Source organism: Glycine max, chromosome 1 (genome assembly GCF_000004515.6).
Source record: "Glycine max cultivar Williams 82 chromosome 1, Glycine_max_v4.0, whole genome shotgun sequence".
Classification (NCBI taxonomy): Eukaryota; Viridiplantae; Streptophyta; class Magnoliopsida; order Fabales; family Fabaceae; genus Glycine; species Glycine max.
The window spans coordinates 10,891,602-10,912,265 of record NC_016088.4 but is presented as its reverse complement, the minus strand read 5'-3'; the positions used below and the strand labels follow the sequence as shown (position 1 = coordinate 10,912,265).

Here is a 20,664-nt window from a genome sequence, read left to right as displayed (position 1 = left end):
ACATGTATATACATGAGAAATTTCAAGGGAAGGAGGGGCTAGTCCTGCCCCCTCCCTTTCATGCACCTTACCCTTATTTTTTTGTAAAAAAAAGTTACATTTGAATGATGGGAACTACCATTCCCCCTACCGCATTTGTTATTCCTACTATCACTTTTTGAAAAGTAGTGGGAATAGAACAAAGTATCCTCCTAAACTTTTTACCCCACCTCTTCCCTTTCTTCTTCCCCATTCTTCTCACCACCCTTTTCTAACCCCTTTCTTCCCCATTCTTTTCCCTCCCCCACTCATACATCTCTCTCTTCCTTTACCCCTTCCCCAATTCCCTTCCTTTTTCTCCAACCCTTCTCCATTAAAGTATCTCCCTTGTGCCTAACTCCGTCTCTCATTTCTCCTTTACCTTCCCTCTGTGGTAAGATTTATTTTTGTTTTTTTATCCATAACGAAAGTATGATTCCTTGTGTTCTAGGTTCAAAAACACAAGAGAATCATACTTTTGTTGTATCTTTTTGTTTTGAAAAACAACACAACGGAAGTACGATTCTGTTGTGTTATTAGATTAATAACAAAACGAAATCATACTTTTGTTCTATTGTTTTTTAAAAAAAAAAACAAAACAAAAAATCACAACAAAAATACGATTATGTTGTATTTCTCAACCTATCACACAATGGAATTGTATTTTCGTTATTGTTGTTGTTTAAAAATGTAGAAGCAAGGCTTCGTGGTGAATGTGATTCAAAGGTGTTTTGATGATAACAATAATGACAACAAAAGATGAAGACAAAGGTGATGAACAAAAAGCTCAAAGATCAAAGAACATCTCAAGTGAATCAAGAACAAGTCAAGAGTTCAAGAATCAAGAAGAATTCAAGACTCAAGAAGAAATCCTAGAATCAAGAATCAAGATTCAAGATTCAGGATCTCAAGAATCAAGATCAAGATTCAAGAATGAAGAAAAGACTCAATCAAGATAAGTATTAAAAAGTTTTTTCAAAACTTTGAATAGCACATGAGTTTTTGACAAAACCTTTACCAAAGAGTTTTTACTCTCTGGTAATCGATTACCATATTGTTGTAATCGATTACCAGTAGCAAAATGAGTTTGAAAAAGTCTTCAAACTGAATTTACAATGTTCCAATTATTTTCAAAAGGCTGTAATCGATTACAATGTTTTGGTAATCGATTACTAGCGCCTTTGAACAATGAAATTCAAATTTAAATGTGAATAGTCACATCCTTTCACTCAAAAGCTTTGTGTAATCGATTACACTTATTTGGTAATCGATTACCAGTGACTGTTTCTGATAAATCAAAAGATGTAACTCTTCAAAAAGGTTTTTGACTTTTTCAAATTGGTTTTAAGTTTTTCTAAAAGTTATAACTCTTCTAAATGGTCTTCTTAATCAGACATGGAGAGTCTATAAAAGTAAGGCTTTGTTTTGCATTTCAATAATCTTGAACACTTATTCATACAATCCTTTACAAGCCTTAAATCTCTTTGAACTTCTTCTTCTTCTTTGTACCAAAAGCTTTATGAAGTTTTCTGGTTTTCCAAACCTTGAAAACTTGTGCTATTCTTCTTTTCATTCTCTTCTCCCTTTGCCAAAAAGAATTCGCCAAGGACTAACCGCCTGAATTCTTTTTGTGTCTCTCTTCTCCCTTTTCCAAAAGAACAAAGGACTAACCGCCTGAATTCTTTTGTGTCTCCCTTCTCCCTTGTCAAAGAATTCAAAACGACACAGTCTGAGAATTCTTTTGATTCTTCCCATTCCCTAATACAAAAGTGTTCAAAGGACTAACCGCCTGAGAATTCTTTTATATCCCCATTCACAAAGTATCAAAGGTTTAACAGCCTGAGATCTTTGTCTTAACGCATTGGAGGGTACATCTACTTGGGTTTGACTGAGAACAAGAGAGGGTACATCTCTTGTGGATCAGTTCTAGTGGAGGGTACATCCACTAGGTTCAAAGAGAACAAGGGAGGGTACATCCCTTGTGGATCTTTACTTGTAAAAGGATTTTTACAAGGTTGAAAGAAATCTCAAGGACCGCAGGTCGCTTGGCGACTGGATGTAGGCACGGGTTGTTGCCGAACCAGTATAAAAACTCTTGTGTGTTTGTTTCCTTCTTCCCTACTCTTTTACTTTTCGTTGTGCATTTAATTTCCGGTTTTACTTTCTGTTAAGTTTCTCTTCTACTCCTCATTCTCTTAACAATTTAGTAAAAGCCTTAAAAGAGTAATTTTTAATTGGTAAAGGTTTAAGAATAATTAATTCACCCTCCCCCCCTTTTTAATTATTCTGAGGCCACTCGATCCAACAAAAAAACCACAACAGAAATATGATTTCTTTATGTTATGGGTTAATAAACATAACAAAATTATATTTTCATTGTGATTTTTTTAAAATTATTTAATTTATTGTTTAATTAATACTTTTATGGATCTAATTTTAATTTTTGTTTTCTTTTTTTTTAGATGGGTCGCACAAAGCACACTGCCTATGTCTCCAATGCAGAGGTAGGGGAGAGGCAAGCAACTTGTGACTGCATCAGCACGTCATGATGTAGAGTTAGCTTGGAGACAATAGCAAGCAACATAGTAGCCAGAGGTAAAAGAGGCACATGCACAACTTGAGGTAGAGGCACAACTTGGTTGTATCACCAAAGCTCTGTTTGGAGGAGACCCCATGGATTTGACTTTGCTCTGGTCTTATAAGACCACATAGCTGGGCATGTGTGGATCGGTCAATCTAAAGATAAGCTGAAGCTGGCTAGCCATGGTGGCAATGTTATGCCTTACCCTACCCACCCGACAAGCATGTATGAATCTGCATGTACAAATCTTCTACTTGCAATACCTCTGTGATTTGGATTGCAACCATAAGTATGCTTGGGGGGCAGCTATGTTGGTTTATCTTTATGACTAATTGTCATATGCAAGCAAGTATGGCAGCAAGCAAATGGCATGTTATATGAAGCTACTTATGGTAAAAATTGTTTTTTTTAACATAATTGTTTGTTTCTTAGTATTATATAATGCTAAAAATATATTCATGTGTTTACAGGCATGAGTGTTTAAGAGCCTACCAACCATTCCTTGAAGTGAAAAGGTGTTGGATTGTGACCGCAAGCACCACGAGAAGCTTCTTGCGGCTAGGTGGTTTCGTTTAGGGGTATTGACAAGGCTGTTGGGACCAAGGAGTTGTTGGATCGGTTGTAGATGACCAATGTTGTTTAGTCCTCATATGCATCATGTAGAGACATCATACCTTTTAAGGACTAAACATACTACTCTGGCTACACCGGAGTTGGAACAGACATGGCACCTTATCTATCGGAAAGGGTTTTAAGGCAGTTCAGGTACATATAGAGGATTCCCGTGGACCAACTCAAGCGTCTGAGTGCATATGGGAAGTGTTGTGAGGCATGGATTGAGTGGGAGTAGCATGTGGTGGCATTGGGTGAGGTTGTTCGACATAGGGATCCATAGACCTACACTACAAACTACTTGCCTTGGTATTATGACCATTCTCATTCATACTTGATTCTACCATAGGAAGGAGAACCACCACATAGTCTTGTATTTCACCGCAGCCTCTGCCTCAACCACAACCATAACCTAGTAGTGGTCAAATACTAGATTATGTATCAGGTGCTATTTACTCCTTTAGGTAATGCAAACAATATTTTCATCATTTTTGTTTAAATTTTTAATGGAAAAAAATACTAATTGTATTGTTAAATATTTATGTAGGATCGATTTTAGATTATGTTAGCATCCACGCAGAGATTGTTGGACATGAGAGTTGTAACTGACGGCACAGATAGTCATTAGGTCATACAACAACTTCTGCTGATGGCACATGAGGGTTTTGCAGCTGGATGCAACTCAGCTGAGGAGATGCTACTGTCAAGGAAGAAAGCCAACAGAGGTGGTAGAGGAGGTGACCGCAAGGATAGTTGAGCTTTGTTTAGGGCATTTGTCATTTTGTATTATTTTATATTTATGTATTTGACTGATGATGTTCTTTGTACATTTTTTTATATTCTATGAACTTGTATTTAGTAGTTTATGTTTTTCTTGTTTTTATGTTTAAATGACACGTGCCTAGTAATGTAATAAAGAACAAAATTTTGGTTGGATTTAGAAAATTAACAACAACAACTAACATAAATTGCAATCAAAAACATGATTACCTAGACTTATCATCTTCATTAAAGCTTGTTCTCGCCATTGATCCACACATTAGACTAATGATCTCTTCGACAGTTCTTGGTTATCTTGGTTTACGTAGAAGGGCAAGGATTTCTTTTGGAGACCAACCAACTATTGCATACAACTCGATCAGACCTTTAAAACTAAACTATGGAAAGATGAAAAACATATTTCCCACTTCATTGTCATCTTTAAGCTCCATACAATTGTACTCAATATAACTAATAAACCACTTTTTGAGTGATACTTTGTGTAAGTTTTTTGTCATTTGCATGCATTTCGTTGGTAGAACTCACGTTTGGATGCTTGTTTTGTCTTGTAGAAGTATAACCCCTCAATTGACTGAAAAGAGTAAAAATTTGCACTTTACTCAAAGATTTGAAGACTCTATCAACTTGATCATGATCATAATGTATCCAACATAATCTTGGTGAGCATGATGACCATGGTGAGATCACAACACCCTTTTTCAAACAACACCAACATTTTAACGACGACCATAGTAAACTCACTATGGTCATAATCATGTCATGATGGTTGTAGTCAATTGATCATGCCCTAGAGTTCAACGTCAATAGTTTTCAACTATGGTCATGGTAGATTTCAACACGGTAGTAGTGCGCCTCAAACAAGTTTGTTATCTTAGGAAGCTATAAATAAGGGCTTTAAAATTTGTAGAAACATATTTTAACTATTTTACAAATTTAACAACACTGAGGGCTTTTGAGAGTTTTGAAGCATGGACAACATCGTAAAGACGAATTGTGATCATCATTCCTACCTTGTGGCATGTCTATGCTAATTTCTCATAGACTTTCTAGTTTTTCTTTGTTCATGAGCGACTAGTCATCCTAGTAGAGGGATTATGATGTAACTGTCTAATTGTACCCATTTCTCTGCTCTTAATAGAATTCCTCAATGTTTTATGTCAATTAATTATCTTCTTTATTCTTATTGTTTATTTGAGAACTAATTAATCCTATGCTTAATCAAATGTACTGTGGTGATCATCTATGTAAGTTGGGTAGACCTAGGTAAAGAATGTTTTACACCAAATTGCATGATCAAACTATTTGGGTAATGTCTGATAGATTAATTAATCCTTAATTGATCCTCCTTGGAATTCATTATATCCTTTGACTTAAATTGATATATTCATGATCATCAAGGTATTGATTGAAGGCAAAGAGCATCCTTTGACCTTGATCACAAACTTTGATTGACTTTGGGAATCGGTAATTAACTCTGAAAGGAACTCCATTAGTACAGGAATTGGGGGAAAATTGGTACTAGTGAATCATAATCCCTGATCACTTTTAATATCACTTAAATCTCTTTTATGCAATAGTTTATTTGTTTTGTTTTAAAACCAAAACCACAAAATACTTCAATCATCATTTAAATTATTTCAATTGTTTAGTTTAACAATTTTGACTATTTAAGAATACAACTGGTCTCTAGGATTCAATAACCAGACTTTCAGTCCACTGTTTCTATTGCCTAGGGTTCAATTGTTCTTGTATGAACATTATTTTTATGCATCAACAACCATCACCTATATATACAGGTTTACGATACAAAACCTTAAATAAACTTTTTGCACCTTCAACGACATCTGTAACTGCTTTCCTCAAAGCAACAAGAGACATTACCTCGCTAATTTTAATGAATTTAGGACCATTAGGACATTCAAACAATACCCCCTCATAAGTTGATACAACATCACCATCGTAATACACAACAGTAACGACTCCTTCCATCTGCAATCCAATATGGTTAAATATCAAGACAATGCAATGAGTTGCCTTAGGCTACTTGTATTTATTAGCATCTTATATTGTTCTCTCATGAGTCAATCATCAGCAACGACCAAGATTGCATCGACAAAATAGACGGTTCAAATTGCATTGAGCTCTACAGGGCATTGTTGGCTTGTCAGACCACCATAAATATGGTTGTTAAATCATAATATTAAATATTAAATCTTACTTTTAAAAAAAACTAAAATACTTTTTTAAAATTAAAAAAAAAAAAAACAATGAAATGAGGATTATGTTGTGTTTATCAACACAACAAAATTTTGCTTTCATTGCACAATGCAAGGTAAGAATAAAATTACAAAATGGAATCATACTTCCATTGCAAAATGGAATTTTGTGGGAAAAATCAAATAACACAATGAAATCATGATTTTGTGCTATTTGGGGGTGAAAAATAACAACGGAAATACGATTCTATTGTACACATGTACAACGAAAACATACTTCTATTTTTTTTTTCACACCCCCAAGTGCACAACAAAAACCAAATTCCGTTGTGCAATTTTTCAAGGGGAAATTTTGGAATATGGCTAAAGAGCACTCACATGGGTAATGCCATTAGCAAAAATGGTTGCGTAAATAGCAATACCCTTATTTACCTCTTTTCATTAACTTGTTAACTGGGTGGGCATAGGTCCATGAGTATGTTTGGTTTCTCCTTTGTTTTTTCTTCTTCCTTAAGTTTGGCCTACTTTAGCCCAACATTTACTTCCTTATTTATTTTAGGAAATTGATATTTGCCCTCCAAAGCTTTTGGCCCCTACCATGAATGCGGCAAATGCTAAAATATCCTTTTGCTTCTTTCCTTCCATATTGGCACCCATCCCATCATTTCTGACAAGCTAACAAAATCACGATTCAGTTGTGTTGTAAATTTGTCCCACAAGAGAATCACGATTGCGTTGTATTACTAAATTGTAATATAACAAAATCGTGATTTTGATGTGTAACATGAATTCTGGCAAACACAAAATTAGGATTTCATTATGTAACAATTTATGCAGAGAAATCATACTTCTATTGTGCTTTTTTCAATAAATAAAAAAATTACAATGAAAGTTTGTTTTTGTTGTACACCATGCAAAGAATCATACTTTTATTATACTTTCTTAATTGACTCTCACTTGCACAATGAAATCATGGTTTCATTTTGTACAATTTCCACACACCCAACTGCACAAAGAAAACATACCTCCATTGAACTAGTGGAGGTGCGAAAAAAGATTATAATGAAATCACAATTCTATTGTACAACATTTTTCACATCCCTACTAGTTGCAGTAGAGTAGGTTTTCGTTGCGCATTGTGAAAAAAGATATCTTTAAAATTTGAGAATATTGGCAAGACCAAAAGTAAAATGGTTGGGACCATCTTTATTTTATCTGCTTTTTTTCCTCTTATTTACAATTACGCAAGCCGAGCTCCTTCTAGAAAGGGACAAAAAAAATGGGAGAATGAAGGTTAAGGTTATAATTAGTGTTTAGTTTAAATCACACAATTTTACACAACTAGATAAATCATATTTAATTCGCTAGATTACCCGGACCCATTTAAGGCAAATGTCTAGTTTAAATCACACAACAAATTAAACAAAAAAGAAATAACAAACTAAACTACATTACAGAAAACAAAAATTGACCTATTACAATAAAAAAATGAAAAACAAGAAAAATGAAAAGAAAAGATGAAGAAAAGTCTTGTATTAACCACCTTGACCCTTCGAACCTTACCACCCTATTGTCTCCGGATTTTTATTTACTGTCATTGTTGAAAGCCAATGAAGAGATCAGTAAATTGATAGAATTTATCAACTAAAAGAAATCAACTCAAATAAAGCAGGCAGGTGTGTGGAAATCTTTAACGGGGCGGAAAAAACTACGAATAAGAAATTAGAAAAACAACATAAGTTAAACAAAAAAAATTATAATGAAGAGAAACGATAGTTGAGTGAATTTATTAAATTGTGGTTAAGACTTAAGAGCCACCTTGGGGTGTTAGAAATAGGTAAATGTAAAGGCAAATGCTAATAAGTAAACAAAGTAAATATAAATCTATAGTGTTTGTTAGGAACTAAGTAAATGTTTTTAATTAAATCTCATATTGATTGTCTTACTTTTTGAAATATAGCTTATATATTTATTAAACAACTTTATTTTATACGATTTTAAGATAAAATCTAACATAATATCAGAACTAAACTATATTCTTAGAATTTTAAACTTTGTTGTTCACGCACAAGTCAACCGTATGCATAAAACTGGCAAAGTGTAAGAATCACTATTTTACACTATCTAATCTAATGATGAGCGTATATTAATAAGATTTTATCAAAAAAAAAAATTACACTTTTAATTTCATAATCATTAATTGCTTTGAAAATACAAGTCACATTTGAAGTTTCTTCCCAAATAAAATTTGTATTCTCACTTAGGACTTAGACTCTCTTCATGCTCATCCACCAAGGCTAGAAGATTATGTGTTCTTTCCAATCAGTGGGCAGCCATCGTGCAGCTTCAGATTAGGAAGGTTTGACCACACGGATTCCGATAATATATTCAGACCTTTTTGTGCTTGAGCACCAGAGGCTTGACACTTATGTATTTGTTGTATCCTTACTTGTTGTATGCTAACAAAGGATGATCCCAAGGTCCTTCATGGTTGTATACCAACCGACCTATCATTTATCTTGTATGCATGTTTCAAATTGATATTCGAATGCTTTCAGTCGCAGTTGAATGCTTTTAGACTATGTCTAGTAAACTCTAGGTTAGACTTAGATAAAAGAACACAACAAATAGATTAAGGAAGAACACTCACTTATCCTTGTTTAACACCAAGCTCCAACAACGATTTCACGAGCTTCTCTACATCCATGGAAGACTCGCCACCTTCCCTCACAGCCCCAATAGCTTCCTCTCTCATCAACTTCGCTCTTCTCTTCTCAGCACTGTCTCTAACCATAACCGCTTTCACGACCTGACCCCACTCATCCGGGTCGGGCACAAAATCCGACCCTTCACAAACCCGCACCCCTAGCCCTCTATCTTCCACCAACATCTTAGCATTCACAAACTGATCCGCCTCCATGGGCCACCCCACAATCACAACCCCACTCGTCATCGCCTCCAACACCGAGTTCCATCCGCAGTGACTCACAAACCCCCCCACAGCTCGGTGACTCAGTATCGCCACTTGTGGGGCCCACCCGGTTACAACCAAGCCCCGACCCGAAACCCGATCCGCAAACCCCTCCGGTACCAACCCGAACCCTTCATCCATTTCTTCCTTCGTGGAAGCCGTCTTCACCACCCACACGAATCTCGTTTCGGATTTTTCTAATCCCACCGCCAATGCTTCCATTTGTTCCTTTCTCATCAACTTCTGACTCCCAAAGCAAACGTACAACACCGACGCTTCTTCCTCCACCTCGTCAAGCCAACGCAAAACCTCGGATCCTCTATTTGGGTCGGACTCAGCCCGACCCAATCCCAACGGCCCGACCGAAAACACACTCTTATGACCCAACTCTTCTTTAATGTGATCCAAATAAGAACCCTCCAACGCGCGGAACGTGTTGAACACGCATCCCCAGCTCGCGTCGTTAAGAAGCATGCTCTCTCTAACAAACTCAGACTCCGGCTCCGATTCCTTGTAGCGGAGGAACAACGTGGGGAGGTGCTCCCTCTTAAACGACGGCGTTCCCGGAATTTCGGGAAAATTAATAATATTATTATCTCCCTGTGAATTGTAAAAGTGTAGATTTTTCCAGCAGCGCTGGAGGATGGCGATTAAGGACGCGCCGGAGCAGTAGAACGTGATCCTAGGAATACTGAGTTGGGAAGCGAGTTGCTGAGTCCAACCGAGGAAGAAATCGGAGACGAGTGCTACAGGAGGGTTACTGTGGGTTGCGAACCAGTGGATAATTTCTGGTTGGAGTTTGGAGAGGGCGTTGATGAAGGGGTAGTTTCCTCTGTTGCCGACCTCACGGACGTTCTCTGCGCCAGCGGGGATGTTAGGGTGGGGAGGGAATGGGAGAACTAAAGTTTGGACCGTGTTTGGATGCGAGGATAAGAGAGGGTTTAAGATAGGAACGTTTTTTGGTGTGATTATGATTGTGACGGTTAGGCCTCGTAGGGCTAAGTGGTGGATGAGGTCGAGGAGTGGGAGGATGTGGCCCTGTGCTGGGTATGGGAACGCCAGGATGTGAACTTTGTTCATGGTGTTTGGTGTTGTTGGAATTTGAAGACAGAGAACTAGCCAATTGCAAGATTAATATAATGAAAGGGTTGATAACTTAATATGCAGCAAAAGCATTTTGAGAAGAGAATACTAGAATAAAATATTAGTTGTGGTGCAGAATTGTTGGTTGTCAGTAGCTTTTTGACTTCACTCATCATGACTTATCAGGTGTGCTGTGAGAGGGACCTGTTGCTAGATTTTTTACTATGAAATTTGTTTGGCTTTGTGGACGGAAATAAAAAGATAAAAAAATGAGATTTTTTTTTTGAATTAAAATAGGTTGCGAAAGATGTAGGTAGATCTACAGAAATTTTTTCTTGTGTCTTTTCTTTCTCCTTAAATCAAACGCAGTCTAAATGTTACGCTTGTACTTTAATTTTGCTACTCTTTAATTTTTTATATGAGATTTTTGGCTTTTTTATTTTTTTATTTGAAAAAAAAAACTGTAACTTTAATCTGATTTTCAATATTATTAATTGTAAAGCACCAATTTTTTCTTATTAATTTTTTAATTTAATGGTTGATTAATAATATGTTAATATTATGATGTGATAAAAAATATTAAAACTTAACAATTATAAACTAATTTATTTTATTATACTGTAGAAAATGAAAATATATGTATCTATATGAAAAATTAAAAATTGAACTAAAATTATAATTTTTTAAAAATTTAAAATTAAAATTAGAAAATAATAAAACAAAAACACAAATAAAAAATTAAAGAGAGATTAAAATTAGTATAATTTAGTTAAAAATTAAAATACTTATTCACGCGTCTCACGAGTTTCGATCACAGTGTGTCTTGGTCTCCGTCAACGTAGTGGGGACATGCTTCAACGCAATTATTGAGCTCTTTGTTGATTGGCGCGTTTTTATTATTCACTCGCGCGTTGATGGTTAAAATTCTGTCTAATGGCTTAACTACCGCTATCGTCTTTTTAAGTCGTTCTTGAGTCTTTCCATTAAAATATGTTTTTTGATAGTATTTCTTTTTTACACTTAGCTTCCATTTAGATTTGAAAAATTTAATGAACACCCCAAATCCTTACGTAATAGAAGAAAAAGTATAAGTATAAAGAGAAATTAAATGTGTTATGATAGAAAGAAAAAGATAAAGAGACATTAAATGTGTGGTATTGTTAAGGTGCATGGTTATCAAAATCACGTTTTAAATCATAGAATAGTAAGATTCTGATTCCAAGAAACCACATCAAGTTAAAATTAGAGTAGAATTAAAATCAGAATAGACTCGGCCGAGTTAGCACAGACTCGGGCGAGTTAAGGTAGACTCGCAAGTATGTGGGTTTACGAAAAACCCAAAATGACGTCTTTTAATTTCGTTCACACTTCATTTTCTCTTCCTCATTCAAAGGTTCGTGCTTCGTGTTGCTTGCAACTGCTTAATCGTGTTTCTTCCTCCTCATGACGTGTTTGGTGTCGGAGTGTGACGGTAAAGTCCAACGGTGAAGGGATCCTCCGCGAGACCACGACGATGAAGTTCGAGTGCGAGTGTGCAACGGTGAACTTCGAGTGCCACTGTGTTGTCTATGCGAGTTCAAGAGTAGGTTTTTTTCGATCCCTTCACGGCTTCACTAACTGACCATTGCTTGTTTCTATGACTGTGATTGTGATTTTTCCCCCTTTTTATTTTTGTCAAGTGTTTTGCCCTTTGCTATTTACAATGCTAGTTAAGAAGGCATGAATTAGTTGTGGAGTTGGTGTAACTCATCAAGCTCATTTCACTTATCAAATCGCAGAATCCTGCAAGTTCTTGTTGATCTCGTTTCACTTGGTCGTGTTTTTGTTGTTGATCCTGCAAGTTCCCGCAAGTTCTGTGTTTTCTTCCTTTTGATGTGATTCACTGTTTCTTGTCGTGGATGCCATTGTTTATTGGAAACAAATTTGATTAGTGATTATTTTGTGTTTGATTCTACGAAAGTTTGTGGTAGAGATTTTTTCTGCTTATGAACTCGTGTTTAATATTCTAATTAGACTCCCTCTATTCCCCACCCAATTCGTAGCCATATGCCTAATTAGACAATTAGACAGTGATAAATTATAATCACCAATTAGAGGCATAGTGTTAGTGGGTTTGTGAAGTTGATACTTGATAATGAACATTTAATCCTTCCTTCACAATGCCATTTTACCTTACTTTATTAATGTCTATAACTTATTATATTTTTTGCTAATTCATGCCGCACTAGTTAGACCCTTATGTTGTTTCTTTGAAGAAAAAAACTTAACAAACCAAAACCCACACAACACAACACCTCAAATCTTAAGTTGTGGCCAGTAACTTTGAAAAATCTTAAGTGTAATGCTTTAAGTGGCATTGAGGTGATTGTTTTTGTTTAATCCCTTTGGTAATTCTCGTTGGTAATGCTTTGGTTTGAATTATGCAACTATGCAAGTGTCAACAATATCTATAAGGAGGAAAATACCAAAAAAAAAAACAGTGCTATTTTTAGCTACATTATTTTACTAGCTTTGTGTAAGCATTGGGTTATTTAGGATTCTCTTTTACTCTAGCTATATTATTTAGTTTCATTGGGTGTGGATTGTGGACTATGTTAGTTTATTGAATTATTGTTAAAGTTTGTTAATTTCATTTATTTTAGGGTTGAAATATTTACTTATGATGTTATATATAGGAATATTAATATATTTTTTTTAATTGAGTAAACTCTTACGAGTTTAAGATTCGATTCTATGAGTCGAGTTTACGGAGCCTCTACGAGTCAACGTTTGATAATCTTGCTAAGGTGTTTAAAATAATGAATTTTTTTAATTTTTATGCAAACTTAAGTAGTACTATTTGTCAACCATTTCAAACAATAATATTCTCCACCCTAAATTTATCATCTAATATTTTATGTTTAAAATATATTTTTTGTCTTATAAATATATTAAAGTTCGAATTTTGTCCATGTAAAATTTTTATTTGTTTTTCGTCATCATAAAATTATAATGGTGTATTTTTTGGCTCTGAGCTAGGTTCAAACTCATCCAAACCTATCCAAACATACGTGACATTTTTTAGTTTATTTATTAAAAACAACTTTTGGGGTTTTTTGTAGCAATTTTGGGGGCTTAAACACCCCCCCCCCCCCCCCCACACACACACACACAAATTGCATAAATGCAAAAATCAAAACACGATTTTTGGAGGCTAAAAAATTACCACAAATTATAGAGAAAAAAATATGCAAGAATTGAAGTCGTTTCCCTAACAACACAATACCATCACCATCCAACACCATAATAAACCCAAATAAAAAAACCTCAACAAATCCAAAATTAGAGATTGTAGAAGGATTTATGATAGGAAGGGAATCATGGCTCAACATAACACTACAAGCACGAGTGAAAGGCCCAAAATGAAGATCATCCCACCAAAACATCTAAAAGATTATGTCTAACCAATTTTGTTAGAGAAGTGTTGAGTTGGCACTGTAGTAGTGGTTGGGTTAGACTGAAGGAATATGTTTGTCCGCCATTTGTCTATCATTTATCATTTTGTTATTTGTTGTTTGTTATTTTCATTCTTGCATCTGTATTACAACATGATGAGAATCCTAAAACTGCCCAAATACCATGACCAGGAGTAGGACCAAACAGTCAGAGGATACCCTCCAACAAATGGTATCAGCCATACTTAACAAGGCTCAGGTGGACAATGATGAAGGCCCATACCAAGAATCTTGATTGTTGTTGAAGGCTCAAACTAATTTGAAGACCCATGCCAAATATGTTTTTTTTCTATTTCTATTTTTTCGTTGTCATTTTGGCCCAAAGTAATTTGAAGGCCCATGCCATTTTTTTTCTATTTTTGTTTTAATTTTAAATTAAATAAAATTGGTGCCTTTCCAGTTGTACCTCAGATATGCTATATGTATTGAACTTGTTTTCAATAGAAGGGACTTTTGGCATTTTGTGAATATTTTGTGAGAGCTTCTCTCTGGGTTCCTTGTTGAAGCAATCTCAGACTTATCAAGGTAATTCTTGTTACGTCTACCCTGACTTATCTTCCCTCCCTGGAAGTGGCGTCATCCAAACTCTATGACCTGTATCAAGCGTCCGCTCCTAGTAAGGATCACATTATCTGGTATCAAAGCTTCGGCTCTTGAAACAGGTTCTATCCTATCCAATTTTTATTTTTTATTTTTTTCTTTGTAATTGGTTTCAGGTTCGTGTTTGTGCTGTAATTTGCGTTCTTGTTTCGATCTTGTTTTATTCTTGTTTCGTTGTTGCTTCGCTCTTGTTCTTGCTTCGTTCTGTTTCAATTCTGTTTCAAAATTCCGTTTGAATTCTGTTTCAATTCTATTCCAATTTTGTTCCAATTCTGTTTCAAATTCTGTTTGGGGACAAATTCTGTTAGGGGGCCAACTTGCATATTTTCCTATTGAACAAATTGTCTAATTTCCTATTGAATTTGGACTATTGGAATTGATTGATTGATGAACAGTCTATTATCCTAGACAAATTTTGAAAGGAACGCCTTATAAAAATGTTGCAGAAAGTCTGAACAAAAAAGTGGGTGTTTGATCTTTGTATGCGGATTTGAGGCAGTTAGAGGCATTTTTTTTGGAAAAAATAGAAGACCAAATCCCTTTTGGGATTAACCCAAGGATTCTCCTCTCAATTGTAAGCGTTTTGATATATAGTGGGTCTGAAATGGACAACCATAACGAAAGTTATGACCATTAGAAAATTACATGTCATCTTTGCTATTCTATTCTTCTTCTTTTCTGTGATTGAGAAGTTTCTTTGTTTCTTCTACCTGTTATTGAGTTTTTGTTATCTGTTATTGAGTTTCTGTTATATGTTATTGAGTTTCTGTTATCTGTTATTGAGTCTGTGATAATTAATTTGTTTTCTTTCCTGTTCTATTACCTTATGTGTCCAATTTGATTCATCCAGGAACTTAAGAGGGAGTGAGTGGTAAAAGGCAAGAGTGAAAACATCACATAAAAGCCTATATTGAGAGCATCAAACACAAGTGTGCTTCCATCAAAGAGAGAAACACGTGAGAAGAGTATAGTGAGGTCCTGAAACCTGTGTTTAAATTACTGCAAATTTTTCTGTTCCTTAATTATGGCAGGAACTGGTGACGATGGTGGTGAATATCATCAACTGGACGAATCTCAACGTTTGTTACTGGACGTGATGACTACACAGATGTAACGTTTGCTGAATTGTAACAATGAAGAGCTCTATGGATGAATTGAAGGATTGGAGAACCAACTAAATCAAAAATGCTGGAAGACATTATGGTGGGAACAGAGGGGGCAATGATGGACCCAAACAAAACAGAATGGAGGGGCAGAATAGAATTGAGGAAGTAAAACTCAATGTACCTCCTTCCAAAGGCAGGAGTGACCCAGACACCTACCTTGACTAGGAGATGAAGATTGAGCATGTATTCTCCTGCAATGATTATACTGCAGAGTAGAAGGTGAAATTAGCAGTAGTTGAATTCTCAGACTATGCCCTTGTTTGGTGGAATAAAAATCAAAGAGAGATGATGAGAGAGGAAGGGAGGGAGATAGATACATGGACTGAGATGAGAAGGGTTATGCGAAAGAGGTATGTTCCAACTAGCTATAGCAAAACCATGCGACAGAAACTCCAGAGGCTGTCCCAGGGAAGTCTGACTATGGAGGAGTACTACAAAGAGATGCATATGACACTAGTGAGGGCAAACGTTGAAGAGGGAATTGAGGACATAATGGCTCATTTTCTGAGTGGCCTAAATCCTAACATTAAAGACGTTGTTGAATTATAGGAGTACATGGAATAAGATGACTTGCTACATAAGGTAGTCCAGGTTGAGTAGCAGCTGAAGAGGAAAAATGCATTAAGAAGGAACTCATCCAACACCTTCAACTAGAATTGGACCAATAGATCCAAGAAGGAGGGAGGCAACTCGTCCAGCCCATCAACACAGTCTCCACATGGAAAGTCATCAGTGCCTAGTGCTGGAATCAAGCATAATTCTGCCTCATCATCCAACACCGGTACCAAAAACATAAAATGCTTCAAATGCTTAGGCAGATGATATATTGCTTCTGACTGTCCAACTAGGAGGACCATGATCATAAAGAAAGATGGATAAATCACCAGTGAATCTGAAATAATTGAAGAAGAAAAAGTGGAAGAAGAGCTCGAGGAGGAAGCTATGCAGGGTGATATGCTAATGGTGAGAAGGCTCTTGGGAAGTCAGATTCAGCCACTAGATGACACCTAAAGAGAAAATATTTTCCTCACCAGATGTACAATTAATGGTAAGCTTTGCTCTTTAATTGTTGATGGAGGAAGGTGTACGAATGTTGCAAGTTCCAGGTTAGTGTCCAAACTGAATTTGGATACTAAGCCCCATCCTAGGCCATACAGACTTCAGTGGCTTATTAAAGATGAAGAAGTAAAAGTGACTCAGCAGGTTGAGGTGTGTCTCACCATTGGAAGATACAACGATAGGGTGCTGTGTGATGTGGTTCCAATGGAGGCGACTCATATACTGTTAGGAAGACCATGGCAGTATGACACCAAAGTAGTGCATGATGGCTTCACCAACAAGATTTCTTTCCAACACCATGACCAGAAAATTATTCTTAAACCTCTATCCCCTAGAGAAGTGTGTGATGACCAAATTAGAATGAGAGAAAGAGAGAACAAGAGAAAGAAAAGAATGAAGCACCAAAGAGGAATAGGAAAAAGAAGAGTGATACATGTGAGGGAAAGAGTGATACACATGAGAGAAAAAGTGATACACATGAGAGAAAATTTAATTGTTTAGCAAAGGCGATTGAAGTGAGGAAAGTGTTACTTGCTCGTGAGCCACTCTATCTACTGTACTGCAAAGACAATAAAGTTTTTGTTGATAATTCTAATGAGTTAACTATTTCTGCTTCTCCTAGTGTTGAACTCTTATTGAAGGAATTTAAAGATGTCTTTCCCAAGGAGGTTCCTCATGGACTGCCACCTTCAAGAGGCATAGAACATCAAATTGACCTCCTTCCAAGAGCTTCATTGCCTAACAGGCCAGCTTACAAAAGCAATCCCCAAGAGACTGAGGAGATTAAGAAGCAAGTGCAAGACCTCATGCAGAAGGGGTGGATGCAAGAAAGCTTGAGTCTGTGTGTCGTCCAGTTATTCTAGTGCTGAAGAAAAACAGAACTTGGAGGATATGCATAGACTGTAGAGCCATCAACAACATCACGGTAAAGTATAGACATCCCATTCCTAGGCCATGTTCGTCACCCTGTGGGGGACGTTCTGCTATAAGGTGATGTCCTTTGGGCTCAAGAACGCCAGGGCAACCTATCAACGGGCTATGGTGGCTTTGTTCCACGACATGATGCACAGAGAAATCGAAGTCTACGTAGACGACATGATCGCCAAGTCTAAAACTGAGGAGGAACACCTTGTCAACTTGCGGAGGTTGTTCAAGAGGCTCAGGAAGTACCAATTGAGGTTAAACCCCGCTAACTGCACCTTCGAGGTCAAGTTGGGAAAACTGCTGGGTTTCATTGTAAGTCAGAAAGGAATAGAGGTGGACCTCGAAAAGGTAAAAGCCATCCTCGAGATGCCAGAATTGCATACCGAGAGGCAGGTCCGAGGTTTCTTAGGGCGTTTAAACTACATTTCCAAATTCATATCACAGCTCACAGCTACCTGTGAACCACTTTTCAAACTCTTACGCAAGAACCAGTCCGTCCACTAGGACGAGGATTGTCAAGAGGCGTTTGGAAAAATCAAACAGCGCCTCATGAACCCTCCAGTACTTATGCCACCGGTGCCCGAGAGACCTCTCATCATGTACATGACAGTTTTGGACGAGTCGATGGGGTGCATGCTGGGGCAGCATGACGAGTCCAGAAAAAGAAAGCGAGTCATCTACTACTTAAGTAAGAAGTCCACGGCCTGTGAGATGAACTACTCCCTGCTGGAAAAGACCTGTTGCGCTTTGGTATGGGTGTCCCACCGTCTAAGACAATACATGCTGAGCCATACCACCTGGTTGGTATCCAAGATGGACCCAATCAAGTACATCTTTGAGAAGCCCGCTCTCACGGGGCGGATCGCTCGGTGGCAGGTTTTGTTATTTGAGTTCGATATAGTCTACGTCACCCAAAAGGCGATACAGGGAAGCGCCTTGGCGGACTATTTGGCTCAGAAGCCTCTCAATGATTATCAACCCATGCATCCCGAGTTCCCAGATGAGGACATCATGGCCTTATTTGATGAGAAGCTAGACAAAGGCAAGGACAAGTGGATCGTGTGGTTCAATAGAGCGTCTAACGCTCTGGGCCATGGCATTGGGGCAGCATTGGTCTCTCCGGACAATCAATGCATACCTTTCACGACAAGACTTGGTTTCGACTACACCAACAACATGGTTGAATACAAAGCATGCGCCCTGGGTGTCCAGGCAGCAATTGACTTCAACGTCAAGCTACTCAAGGTGTACAGAGACTCGGCACTGGTGATTCACCAGTTGAGAGGAGAGTGGGAAACTAGGGATCATAAGTTGATACCCTACTAGACTTATATCAAGGAGTTGGCTGAGTTCTTTGATGAGATCTCTTTCCAACACGTTCCCCGAGAGGAAAATCAAATGGCAGATGCGCTTGCCACTTTAGCGTCCATGTTCCAGCTAACACTGCACGGAGACCTTCTATACATTGAGTTCAAGTGTCGTGGCAGGCCTGCACATTACTGTTTGGTAGAAGAAGAGCGGGACGACAAGTCATGGTATTTCGACATCAAGTGATACATTGAAAGTAAGGAATACCCATCGGAGGCTTCCGAAAACGAAAAGAGGACATTAAGGAGATTGGCGGCCGATTTCTTCTTGAGCGAAAGCATACTATACAAGAGAAACCATGACATGGTTTTACTCCGATGCGTGAATGCTAAGGAAGCAGAGCGCATGTTGGGGGAGGTCCACCAGGGCTCCTTTGGTACGCACGCTAACGGGCATGCCATGGCTAGGAAGATCCTGAGGGCGGGCTATTATTGGCTCACCATGGAGAGTGACTGTTGCCTCCATGTAAGGAAGTGTCACAAACGCCAGACGTTTGCGGACAATGTCAACGCTCCGCCCCTGCCATTGAATGTATTGGCCACGCCGTGGCCCTTTTCCATGTGGGGGATATATGTGATCGGGGCCATAGAGCCCAAAGCTACGAACGGACATCGTTTCATCTTGGTTGCGATCGATTACTTCACCAAGTGGGTCGAAGCTGCCTCGTATGCTAGCGTCACGAGGAGTGTGGTGATCAGGTTCATCAAGAGGGAGATAATCTGCCGATATGGGTTGCCAAGGAAGATTATCACAAACAATGGCACCAATTTGAATAATAAAATGATGGGGGAAATGTGCGAGGAATTTAAGATCCAACACCACAATTCCACACCCTACAGACCCAAGATGAATGGAGCGGTGGAGGCAGCCAACAAGAATATCAAGAAGATTATTCAGAAAATGACCGTGTCATACAAGGACTAGCACGAGATGCTCCCTTTCGCGTTGCCTGGTTACCGAACCTCAGTGCGCACTTCGATCGGGGCAACGCCATTTTCATTGGTGTACGAAATAGAGGTCGTGCTACCATTTGAGGTGGAAATCCCCTCATTAAGAATCTTGGCGGAGTCCGGATTAACGGAATCAGAGTGGGCCCAAGTGCGTTTCGATTTGCTCAATCTCATAGAAGGCAAGCGTCTGGCCGCTATGAGCCATGGGCGTTTCTACTAGAGACGGGTGAAGAATACTTTTGACAAGAAGGTACACCCGCGCAAGTTCAACGAAGGGGACCTGGTGCTGAAGAAAGTCTCCCAAGCCCTAAGAGACAATAGGGGAAGTGGGCCCCAAACTACGAAGGGCCCTTCATCATAAAGAAAGCTTTCTCTGGAGGGGCCCTTGTGCTCACCAACATGGATGACGAGGAACTACCTTCACCCGTAAAGGTCGACATCGTCAAGCGATACTACGCTTGAGGCTTGGGGCAACTAAGAGAGTCGCTGCATGTTTGTTTTATGTGGTTTCCCCCTAGGGATTCCTGTCCTTTGTAAGCTTTAGTCGCAATCATTTAAAGAGTGTTGGATTGATGATTCATTGTTCCGACCCTCGCATTGTCCCTTTTTGCTTTAAAGATGCATGTTCTTCTAATGATCTGAGCCTCTTCGCTCGATCCATGGGGATGCCTTAAGCGCTTGATTAAAATTGAACCCTATAGGCTTTTGTTAAAAGTTATTGCACTTAGACTGCCCATGCATACACATGCACATGCATATTTCTTATCTTATGAATCGAAAGACAGGAACAGGTTTGTTTCAAGCGATGGTCAATACCATGCCAAATCCAAGACAGAGATAAA

General features: G+C 37.9%; 1 protein-coding gene across 1 annotated transcript; it reads right to left on the bottom strand.

Moving 5' to 3' along the window:
- Positions 1-7,553: 7,553 nt before the first annotated feature.
- Positions 7,554-10,520, bottom strand: LOC100780552 (UDP-glycosyltransferase 89A2). The gene is made up of 2 exons (XM_003517836.5): positions 8,858-10,520; positions 7,554-7,798 (listed from the first exon to the last, which is right to left on the bottom strand). The coding sequence occupies exon 1, from the start codon at positions 10,256-10,258 to the stop codon at positions 8,858-8,860; it is 1,401 nt and encodes a 466-aa protein (XP_003517884.1). The 5' UTR covers positions 10,259-10,520; the 3' UTR covers positions 7,554-7,798.
- Positions 10,521-20,664: the final 10,144 nt, after the last annotated feature.